At 39.0% G+C, this 11,845-nt stretch overlaps 1 protein-coding gene across 2 annotated transcripts; it reads right to left on the bottom strand.

The window, feature by feature from the left end:
• Nucleotides 1–327: 327 nt before the first annotated feature.
• znf341 (zinc finger protein 341) lies at nt 328–11,702 on the bottom strand. 2 transcript variants are annotated; one of them, XM_032568571.1, is made up of 16 exons: nt 11,647–11,702; nt 10,688–10,798; nt 9,406–9,596; nt 8,273–8,422; nt 7,887–8,201; nt 7,603–7,774; nt 5,419–5,512; nt 5,248–5,338; nt 4,659–4,818; nt 4,350–4,582; nt 3,095–3,303; nt 2,774–2,870; nt 2,377–2,509; nt 2,138–2,249; nt 1,934–2,004; nt 328–1,030 (listed from the first exon to the last, which is right to left on the bottom strand). In XM_032568571.1, the coding sequence occupies exons 1-16, from the start codon at nt 11,675–11,677 to the stop codon at nt 486–488; spliced, it is 2,715 nt and encodes a 904-aa protein (XP_032424462.1). In that variant the 5' UTR covers nt 11,678–11,702; the 3' UTR covers nt 328–485. The 2 variants fall into 2 exon arrangements, with proteins under 2 accessions (XP_032424462.1, XP_032424469.1); XM_032568578.1 differs by having other exon boundaries at nt 5,419–5,509.
• Nucleotides 11,703–11,845: the final 143 nt, after the last annotated feature.

Here is an 11,845-nt window from a genome sequence, read left to right as displayed (position 1 = left end):
AACGTCGTAAACAAGCAGATATGGAAATAAAAATAAAGATGCTAATATTTGTTTAAATATTTTCCAGAATCCTGGTTAATCCAGCTAAACCACTGTCACTCCTGTACAGGACAAGAAGCTGTAAATGGTGTTCATAGCAAAGTTTCTAAAGATTTTAAATAAGAAGTTTAAGGCAATGCTCTATTTTCTTTTCTCTCTAACTGCTTATGTACATGAAAGATGTGTAACATAGGAATTGTCACGTTAATAAATGAACTCAAAACATTCTGTTTTTGGTGTTCTGGTGAAGGTAAATGTGTTTTTAAAAAAAACAAAAAAAAACCTGAAGGCTGAAATACTGGCATGAGTTAATTTTAATTATGTTCTATACAAAACTCTGGGGGAAATGATCATAAAACATCTGAACAATGGAACTGTTTTAATATAAAACAAATATTCTGATTTTCCAGTACAGGAAACAGCTTAAACAAAGAGGCAGGTTTGGACTACAAACATGGCTGCCTCTGTGAACTGTTGTGGGCGTTGGTCCCAGTCTGTGTCTGCAGCTCGTCACTGGTTTCCATGCCACCATGTTCCTCTGCCCCTCTCTCAGTCTGTCCCTCGGTGGTAGCCATGGCAGCATGGTGGCCTCCATTGGTCCCCTCTTCGTCCCCTGGCTGAGTTTCTCCTATCTCCTGGTCTCCATCGGAGCCGTCCTCTTCCTCTGCCTCCTCTCCATTAGTCTGCAAGCGTTTGGAAATCCTCGTGAACCTGCTTCTCCTCCCGTTGCGCTCTCCTTCCTGCTCCTCAACCGCCGATGCTCCTGCAGCCTCATCGGCCTCCTCATTCTCCTCTGTCCTCTCCTCTGCTCCTGTCCTGTCTCCCACTGTGGGACATTTGTGGTCTCTGTAGTAGCTCTGCCTGGTGAACCCCTTGTTACATGTAGAGCACCTGAACCTGTAGTTGTCTGTGTGGGACTGCTGATGCTCCAGCATGTGAGCCCTGCGGCTGAACGCCTTCTGACAGAACAGACACTTGTAGGGTTTGATACCTGGCAGAGAGGAGAGCTGGTTACAAAAAGAGCAAATGCCAAAAAAAATTCTAGAATATATGAGAAATTTACACAATCAACTTTTGACAACTTTAACACCAAGAATAAAGGGCACAGGTTTGAATTTAATGTAGATTTTCTCAGGGTGTCTGCATAACTATAAAGAGTCTTAAATTCATCTATCTAAAATAAAGCCCTTAAAATGTCTTAAATTCATTTTTAAAAAGTAAGTTGGGCTTTAATATGGTCATTATGGATATTAATTTAATTTTAGAAAGTGCAAATTTCATCACCAAACTTCATCCAGCTAAGTAAATTCCATTCATAATGGTCTTAAAGCATCTTAAATTTGAGTTGGTAAAACCTGTAGGAACCTGTAATATTCTTTTATTAAACAATATTAATATGAGGTCAAAGAAGTATTTATATCTGCACTAATATTTGGTTTTATGTCATGCATTGGTGGACACACTTTCACTACTGTGGAACTAAATTTTCCATTTACTATTTTTGGTAACTTTGAAAAAGCTTATTGCACTTAGCTTCCTCTAAATACCATGCTGATAGTTTAGTGCTTTAGGGTTACTGTAGCTAATTTTCTAATTAGTGGTTCCAACCATTGATGGTTCCACCACAGCCACACAACAAGCTTCATGTTTGATCATTACAAAATATATGGACTCAACACTTCGAGCTCGATTGAATTTTGAACCCCAGATGAGACAAAGATGAGCTGTTTGACCACAAAGACTAAAGCAACGTCTGGAAAGCAATCAGTTCCTGATAAATGGACTCAACCCAATGTGGTAAGAAGAGTGGTCAGATATCCTAGCAGAATTGTGCCAGAAGCTTGTTTATGTAAACTAGGAAGATCTTCAGACAGATGGACCGTCGTTTTCTCACCAGAATGTGACAGGATGTGGGCTTTCAGTTTGTCTGGTCTGTTGAATTCTTTGGTGCAGCCCACATGTGTCCTGAAAAAGGAAATAAGGGAGAATAGATGCAAAAATGTGTAAAAACATTAAAGTATTTGAGCTATAATTACATAATTCGGGTCAGGGGAAGAAGTTAGGAACTTTTTTACTCGTCATCCTTCAGGAGCCTCACCTGAAGGGACACTTGTATTTCTTAAAAGGCTCGTGGATCAGCATGTGTCTCTTCACTTTGTCCTTTCTGTTGAACGTCGCCTCACAGAGGGAACACTTGTACGGTTTCTCACCTGGAAACGGAATAAAACTCATCTTTTGTTGGATTCAAGGTTCACACAAGTTCCCTGACTTAACACTACAAAGTGAAACTGCACATTTTAGATCTGAGTTGGAAAAAACCTTCGTTAAATTTCAGACCTGAGTGAATGCGAGTGTGCAGCTTGAGGTAGTGCTCAGTCTTGAAGGCCTTCTTGCAGATCTGACACTTAAATCTTCCTCCAACGCCATGAGTGGGCAAGTGGCGCCGGAAGTATCTCTCACATGGGAAGACCTGATGATGAACAGAGAGACGGCAAGCAGATCAGAGCTTATCCAGACATTTTCAGCTAAAAGTGAGAGACTTTGGTGTTAAAAGATCAAGAGTAGCTTTAATCACTATAGCAACACCTAGTGACATAATAAGGAACTCCAGACTCAGAATGAAATGGTGTTTAAAAAACGTTGCTGCTCCTGATTTTCTCTCTTGTCCAAACATGAGCAACTATTGTATCACTCTGAGCCTTAGATATGTGCAGCATGATGGTGAGAGGCGTACCTTCTGACAGTGAGGGCAAGGGAAGCTGTGGGAGGCGGTCAGCAGGTGTTGCTCCAGAGCTTCCTGGGTTGAATATCTGCTCTGACATTTCACACACCTGCAGTGACACACAGAGACACTCTAGTAAAAACTAAACACTGCATGTAAAGGAAATGCTTTGGGGGTTTTCTGTTGTATTTGGACTAAAGAAAAAAGTCGGAGGGGGATTTTTAAATATAGTAGAAAACTAGATATAGATTGATACACAGACATTTCTTCTACATGTTTACTGAAGCTGATGTGTCAGAAGGAACATCCTGCAGGAGGAGTGGCTGTCCTGACCTGAACACGCTCGTCTCCTTGCGGGTGTTCTGCTGTGGGCAGAAGCAGTGGGAGTACTGGTGGACTCCCAGCTCAAACAGGGAGGGGAAGACCTTGCTGCAGAGGTGGCAGCGGTACGTCAGCTGCTCCTGGTGCGTCCGGATGTGTTCCAGGAAGTGGTCAAGCTTCTGGAAGGTCTGGGAGCAGCTCTTCAACACACACTTGTACACCTGCAGGGAAACACACAGCAAGCAGTAAGAGCGGCTGCATGTCTGACACAACTTTAGTCCCAATCTTCTCAATCCCCATTACTGGAACTTGTACAAAAGATTAAAAAGCAAACTAAATTTCTTCACTTTAACTCAATTTCTATACTTTTTAATGTGATCTTCAATGAGATTTCTTCAGGCTTCAGCTGCTAAAACAGAAAAACAAAACATTTCTCTCTGCTTGTTTCGCCCCAAACCTCTGAACAAGGAATGGATTTTAACTTTGTTCCATCATTACTGAACCTCCCTCAGCATAGATATAGACATATTTGGTAACCATGGAAATGTCAGACTCTCGGCTAGAAGCTGCAGGTCAGACCTTAGTGACCAGGAACACTTAATCAAAAAGACATTGTAGGGAACTCTGATGGTGCCAAAAATGTACAGATTTTGGTAGTTTTAATTTTTTTCAATAAAATGTGCCTAAATTTGTTGAAATTGCTTTTTGTTTTACACTGGATTTCCAAAGTATAGACTTAAATTAGAGTCAAATATAAAATGTTCTTATTGCTTTGTTATAATTCAATAAAAATAAAATCAAAAACAAGCCATTTTACACATGTAAAATTAATTGACCTATGTCATTTGCTTACATTTTTTTAAATAATGAGGGTCCATCTGAAAATATTGTATGAGTTTATGGGGTAGGAGTTCATAAGTTTCTTACTTCTTCCTACTCCTTTTTGAGTATGTTAAGATTATTGTACAAAAATGTGTGTCTTTTGCATTCCTTGTTCATGTGTGTGATTTTATACTTCTATCAAAACACAGAAATAACCAGTCTTGTAGAAGGTGCCAACCTGTGCCAAAGATAAACACCGAGGGATTTTATTTCCCAAAACCTCTTTACATTTGCTGTAATTATCTCCAGATGCATCAGACTCTACACAGGTAATGTGGATCTACAGTTTACAAAGGTTTGTAGCCTTATTCATGATATTTCCAAAAGGTTTATATAATTTGACAAGGGACAAAAAAAATAAAGAAATTATTTTCTCCTGCCTCACCTGCTCGCCTTTATGCTGGGTCAGGTGAGACTTGAGTTGGAAGTAGGTCTTGAACTTGCAGGTGCAGAACTGGCACTGGTAGGAGCTGTCTATCACAACAATCTGCTTGGTTTGAGCGCCGCCCTGCTGGTTCTGGTCGGACATTGAGCGAGTGAGACCATCCTGGGCGTCTTCCCCTCGGCTGGCTGTCAGACCGGGTTCAGCCTCTGTCGCTGCCTCCTCCCCTGGTTCCTCTGTAAACAGGAAGTGAGCTCACTGTACAGGTTGTGAATCTGGAGTTAGTTTTTTTGTCCTGAAATTGAAGCTCACCCGTTTGGACCGGCTCTGGTTCTGCTTGAATCTGGTCTCGGTCCATGTTGCCTTGTTTCTGCCGCTCCGCCATCCGTTCTTCCTCAATGAATGAAACGGGAACCACCTTCACAGTAATTGGCAGCCGAGACACGGTGTTTGCCACGGTCATCGGCCACACCTGGACAGTCAGGGCAGCAGGGGGCGCTCGTTCATACAGATGTGAATCTCTGTGTTTTGTGATTTGAGTTGATTCCAATTTTTAGGGTTCAGATACAATATTTAATTCAGAAACCAGTTTTTCTTTTCAAACGGTCAAGAGTTCAAATTATGTGACTGACAAGATGAAACAAATACAACATTTATTCAAAACAATTCTATTATGATCTTAACTGCCTGGCTTTAAATACAAAAATATAAAAAAATGAATAAAAAACAATTTTACAAAACATTAAGCAGATTCAAATCGATTTGACCATTTTGAACTGAATTCCAGGCCGAAGAACTGTGATTCCCATGTAGAATCATTTTGTTTTTTTTCTGCACATTTACGTATTTACTTCAACCATCTTAAAATTCACCTCTAGAAAAACAAAAACAGACAGTCCACCTTGTGAGTCTGCATGTGTTTCTTCACATTGGACTTCTGGGCGAAGGCCCGCCCACAGACGATGCACTGGAACGGTTTCTCTCCTGTGTGGCTGCAGGCAGAAAACAGACCAATTGGTCTCCATCGACACTGGAGTCAGTTGGTGGGTGAAGTCCACGTTATGCTGCTCACCTTCTGATGTGCTGCTGGAGGTCAAAGTTTTTGGAGAAAAACTTATCGCAGAAATTACACTTCAGCTTCGGACCTTTTCCCTTCAGGTGATCTGCTGAGGAGAGAAACCTAGAACTAGAATTATAGACTTTACTGTCATTTAAAATCTACATTTTGAGTAAAATGTTGTTGCAAGGCTCCAATAATGATAAAATAAATAATTAATAATAAAATGTATGAATCTAAAATAGACAATATATATATATATGTATATATCATAATCAGCATCGTAGTCCAGACTTTTTCAACTTGATTGGCACTTCTGCTTTGCATCAATACCTTGAATGGTTGATTGTTTATTCCAGTAATATTTGAGGCAGATTGTGATTTATCTGTAACTTGTACACATATTGGAACTGAATATTTAGTATTCAGTTCCTTTTTACAAAATGTTCATGTGATTTTTTTTTTATCTGTGGAAAAAGGCAAAAGTTAGGGGGACTTAACTTTTGCCTTTTCCAAACCTGTCGTAATAATTTATCTCAGTAAGCAATAAATCAATGAATTGCTTAATAAATTAAGCTCTTGATCATTTCCATTCTGATTAATATTTTATTAAGTGTAATTTTGTTAATAGAGACTTCATAATCTATTTTCTTCATGGTTTCGGTTGTTTGCGGGGTTTTTTAGTAGTTGTGATTTAATTTTAATAATTAAAATGTCTTCCAGTTCAATAGTCTTTGAGAGGGCAAACTTACATTATTATGCCATTAACAATATATTACTTAAAAATGATCTGAAAACAAAAATATAATTTATCACAATAATTTCTGGGACAATTTAGAATTAGATAAGTATACATTTGTTATGGTGACCGGCCTAATCTAGTCTTACACTTTTGACTGAATATCTTCTTGTAGCTGTCCATGTTTCCTTTCACTGGCGGGTTTACTGGTATATTTTGAGCCACTGTCATGTTACAGAGCATTTTAGAGGGTTTAAGTTGTGGGTATCAAACTATGGCCCTGCAACCCAATTTGGCCCGCAGCACAATTATATTTGGCCCAAGCTGTATCTCCAGCTGTCTGCCAGAGGCGGCCCCACTAACACTACAAACCCTTGAATGTTTTATAACCTAACATGTGAAGTCGACACCTCCGGTCTGATCCTGAACAGAAAGAGTTGATGTGAAGATTTAATTTCCCCTTGTGAACAATGAAGTGTTAAAAAGAGGGAAATCAGCTGAAAACAAATAAATCAATGATTTGCAAAAACTCTAGAAAACCAGGCATCATTTCCTTCACTTCACAGCTAAACACAAACATTACTGCAGCTGTGGCTACAACCACAGCTGCATTCACACGCATTCACACATCATCGACATGTGAAGGGGTATGCGAAATGTGTGTGAATGTGTGTGAATATGAGTGACTGATTTCATTATCACATGTCTTTAAAAACACTCTGGTGGCTGGAAAACCAGTAAAATCACAGTAATATACATTCACAGTCAATCAAAGTCTTCGATTGATGCCTGCTAAAACAAACAGTGCTCCATATTGTAGCAACTAGTTACATTTACTCAGTTACATTTACTCGAGTAGCTTTTTGAAATGTTTGGAAACAATTTACGTCTAGTAGTATTTTTACTCTGCTGTACTTTATACTCTTTACTAATTTTCTTATAAAATATCTGTGCTCTTAATTGGGTAAGATGTCTGGATTCTCTACCACTGTAAGGAACGTCACAAAAATTAAGAACAAACTCCTTTTAAATAAACATTCACCACACACACCTGCAGTTTTTTATTAAAGTTCCATCAGTTTTATATTGACATAAACTGATCTGGAAAACAGTTTATTTTAATTATGTTATTTATATAAATTATTTTCATTTTGATTCTTAAAATACCAAAATTACCACATAACTTTATATTTTGGTCCATCTTCTGATGTAGTTCTTAATTATTAATTGATGTTCTGATCAGTTACTCTGTACTTCAGTAAATTTTTCAAAAAATACTTTTGTTCACTTGGAAAAAAAGTGAAAAAATTTCTTGGATTGTTACTTGTTACTTTTAATTGAGTAAAAATATGTTGAAGTAGTGACACTCTTACTTGAATCCACATTTTGGTTACTCTCCCCATCTTTGCATACATAAAGTAGTTGTTAAGTGACAAAACGTGACTCTAGTAAGCCATCACCTGCTGCTCCGTCCGTTGTCTTCTTGCTGCTCCGGGGCTGTTTGGGTATGATGACCTTTTCGAAGTCGCTCAGCTCCGCCATGCTGCCCATGTGGCTGCAGCTCTTTGCTTTGCTGCCCTGCTTCCCGGGGCTGTAGACAGGACTGCTGCTGAACGACTGGCCCTCCACGCACTGGCCAGGCACCCAGTGAGAAGGAAACAAGTAAGAAACATGGGAACTGGAACTGGATGGTGTCTGAGATATTGAGAACCGCAGCAGGAATCAGAGAGGTGGAGGAACTCACCTGAACAGGGTGGAAAGCTGGCAGGCCTAACGTATGGATCTCTGCTGCACCGCCAGCACCAGCAGCCGCTGCGGCAGCAGCAGGGCCTGCCATGTGGGGCATCGTGCTGTACACCTGCACCACCGAGTTGCTGTGGCTCACTGGCACCTGGGAGGAGAGGGGCTGCTGGGTGGGCTGCCCAGCTGGCAGAGCGGGGGGCGGTGCCTGGCTGGAGGGCAGAGGGTGGGAAGCCTGCTGCTGATGCTGCTGATGGTGGTGGTGGTGGTGATGGTGCTGAAGATACGATACCCCCGCTGTGTGCATGCTCAGGTTGCTCTGCAATAACAGCAAAACATCTGAAGAATGTGTTTCAGTCGGAGCAAAGCAGCGGCCGCTCCTGGATGTACCTGTATGGGCGTCTGCATGGCGGCCATGGGCTGGTCGATGGAGGTGAAGGCGGAGATGGCCGACATGAGGACGTCGTCGCTGACCAGCACGTTGCCTTGCACCAGAGTGTGAGTCAGAGGAGACGGAGGGACTGTTATATAGGTGGATACCTGATGGCCGAGCAGGATAGAAGGAATTTAAACAACTACAGATAGCTTTTAGTAGTTTTTTAGCATTTTGTTGCAGATTTGATAATTAGCGTATCCAAATACCATTAGCTTCTCGGCTAGCATTAGCTAAGAACCATTTTCTTTTTGTGCCATTAAATATGTAGAGAAACACCAACTTTAAAACTTCTGGGTTTCTACTCATTTTTATTCTCTGTTCAATAATTATTACCTTCGTTTAGCATAAATGCTACATCAGACCTTCTGATTTCATGCTAGCTTGATAAATTTGACTGGCAGACGATCAGAAAGATGAACATGGCAAATAACATTACAATAAATTACTTTAACTTATATTTTGCAGTTATGATTGAAAAGCAGATTAGATTTTAATATTAAAGAAATATTAACATTTTCTGATTAAAAATGTATTAGACTCAACTTTTTAACTTGACATTTTTTTATATCTGCCATTTTTCCGAGGGCACTACTTTAATACTTTAAAAACCACTGGGCCAGATTACAGCACTGATGTACAGTATTAGTCACATCAAATATTAATCGGTCTCAAATCTATTAATAAATGAGTCTGAAAGAATCCAAATTTGGAGCTAATATATATTTAAATAATAATAAATAATAATATCTATTTTTTCCAAGTATCTTTATTTTTAAAACAACAATAACAAGAGAATTGTTCCCCTCCACTGTCAACACATACTTGCTCAGGAGAAGGGATTGCTGCAAGCAAAGTGAGTAGGCAATCAGATTTGAGGCATTCGTATGCTCTGCAATCTCTTAGTTTCCACTGATATTCCTTAACAAAAAGGAAACGGGCCTACAGCATCACAGATCCTTTTCCCACATACTTATTATTTATATTAAGTAGAACTCAGCTGGAATGTCTGTTGCCACAAAGCTCAGTATTGATCACAACTGACCAAAACACATCGTTCCAGTTACAGTACACCCCGCTCTGTCCTCACCTGTCTGTTGGCGGCAGTTTGGGGTACGGAGCCGATTGACGGGACCGGAGCGTAGGCGTTGGTGGAGGCCAGGGATACGGTGGACAGGGAGGGGGCGCCAGACTGGCACTGCTCCCTCTTGTGCGTCATGAAGCCAGGCAGAGAGTTGAACTGTTTCTTACACTTCCCACACAGGAACACGTCTTCGTCGTCTGCAGGATGATTAAAAACAACCAGTCCGGTTATTATTAGTGGGAAAAAAATTCCTGCTTGATGGATGACTGCAGATGAAAACGAGAGCAAACAGAATATTTCATACAAACTGGTTCATCACTCCAAGCAGTGAATTCCTGCACGTGTTCTCCTGATCTAATGGGACATTTGTAGTAACTCCTTCCTGAGTTCCATGCAACAAGCAGTTAATCAATTAATCACCCAATGATTTCCATTCTGATGATTTATATTTTTTGAAGGGCAAATTTGTTTACAGACACTTCACAATTCACTTTATTTATGGTTTCTGTTGTGTTATTTTTATCTATATTTTATTTATTGATTTTGTTTGTTGTGCTTTACTTTGGATATTTAAAATATCTCCCTGTATGGAATGTTATTTACAAAATTTAAGTTTATTAGTCTTTAAAATGGCAAAATTGCATTACTATGCCATTATCAATATATTTCTCCCAAACTGTCTTTCTTAAAAGAAAAGAACATAATCTGCAGAGTTAGGGGAAAAATCATTTACAAAGGTATTTTCCAGAATTTTTTTACAACATTTTTTAACATTTAGATACAGATTGTCCATTTAAGTTTAACTGTCTTTTTTACACACAGTGCTCAACCTCCCTTCCAATTCCACTCTTCTGTTTTTTTGCATCTGTATAATCTTTGATCAGTTAGAATTTAGAAAACATGGTAAATGTGGACAGGACTTTTAATCGATTATATTAATGTTTGTAAAAGTATCCAAATTAAACCCAGTCCAGCTTTGAATTCAATTCAAAACATACAAATAAAAAGATTTGGAGGCCACAAATCTGTGAAATTGCCTTTTTGTGTTTACATTTTAAAATTTTCTGACCAAAACTCGAGTTTTCTTGAAACTAAAAATTAAGGTCATCATCCAAATAATGCAAGAGCTCACATAAGAAGAAATTTAGATTTTTTTTTTTTCTGGCTTAGAAAAAAATGGAATAAGAAATAAAGTTTTTAAAGTTTGTGTGTATTTTTCCCATATTAAACTGTAATTTTTCCATATTATTCCAGACTGTGCAGGAACCCTGTGAGTGATCTCACGTACCCATGGGCTGGATGGCTGGCGTCGCAGAGACATTTTGGCTGTTTGGGTCAGGAACTCCACCTTGACCATCCAGCAGTGACTGGACTGCCAGCACAGTCTGGTTGTCCATGCCTGAGGAAGATATAGATGGAGATCAGGTCACTGTGACAAAAGTAGTTCTTTTCATAATATGATGTGCATTCTGACATATCGAGCAGTAGTTTTGATCCTCTACTTACTAATCAGGCAATTCTGAAAGCAGTTGGTTGCACATTTTATTTAGGGGTATCTGAGTAAGGCAGTCAGAATACAAATGTACGCCATATTTTTCAGAGTTTTTTTTTAATTATTATTATTATTGTTATTATTCTTAAGAAATAAAATAAAAAACAGTGTATCATTTTCCATAACACTTCAGTTACACTTATGCACTACTTTTTCCATCACATGAAATCGGTTATGATGTGAAAAAAATGTGAACAGGTTCTAGAGTTAAAAATGATTTAGTTGTGCAAAGAAAACATCATTTCTGCAAAATGTTCAGCTTTCTATGTGTTTACGTCTCCAACCACTGAGGTTTTGTACTCTGATTACAAGTTGTACATGGGTTCAATGTTAATATGAAATCCTAAACACATCAGGCCTAAAATCGAAGCTTGAAACAACTTAGTAGACTTGTGACAGCGTGTTGCAGTTTAAAAGGACAGCAAGAGAAACGAATATCGCCTCAAACTGCGCACCCACAATAGGATGTCTGATAGAAAATGGCTGGAATAAAAACGGGAAAATATTTCATATCTGCTTGGTTGTTTACACTTACACTTTCAGAGTTTTTCTGTTCTCTACAATAATAAACGTCTAACTGAGATTCAGACATGTTTTTCTGATTTCCATAAAAACCACAAAATATATTTATCAAAAATATCCTCAAATGCGCGACTGTGTTTATGGTTATGCAACAATAAAAGGAATATTACTACCTTCGAGCACCTCAAATATTGCCTGCGCCATCTTGAAGCTCTCCTTTTGTGTAATAGACGCTCTACTAGCAATGCCTGCTGCTTGGTGTAAATACACAGAAGTTAAGAAAACGTGAGAAAAGCATTTTAGACTTGAAGGCTTGACGGAAAATTCAAGTATAGCTAAGTTATTGGGGGTAGGTTTTACTTAAGTTACAAA

The sequence above is a fragment of the Xiphophorus hellerii genome, chromosome 1 (genome assembly GCF_003331165.1).
Source record: "Xiphophorus hellerii strain 12219 chromosome 1, Xiphophorus_hellerii-4.1, whole genome shotgun sequence".
NCBI classification, from domain to species: Eukaryota; Metazoa; Chordata; class Actinopteri; order Cyprinodontiformes; family Poeciliidae; genus Xiphophorus; species Xiphophorus hellerii.
This window is presented reverse-complemented; position numbering and strand designations above follow the sequence as displayed.

Bases quoted from the DNA above. Each gene is read 5' to 3' on its own strand.
- znf341 (XM_032568571.1), bottom strand. From the start codon at position 11,677: ATGGCGCAGGCAATATTTGAGGTGCTCGAAG. The intron at 8,423-9,405 runs GTGAGGACAGAG...CTCGGCCATCAG, and splicing joins AAACTGCCGCCAACAGACAG to GTATCCACCTATATAACAGT. The intron at 2,871-3,094 runs GTCAGGACAGCC...GTGTCACTGCAG, and splicing joins AAGGAGACGAGCGTGTTCAG to GTGTGTGAAATGTCAGAGCA.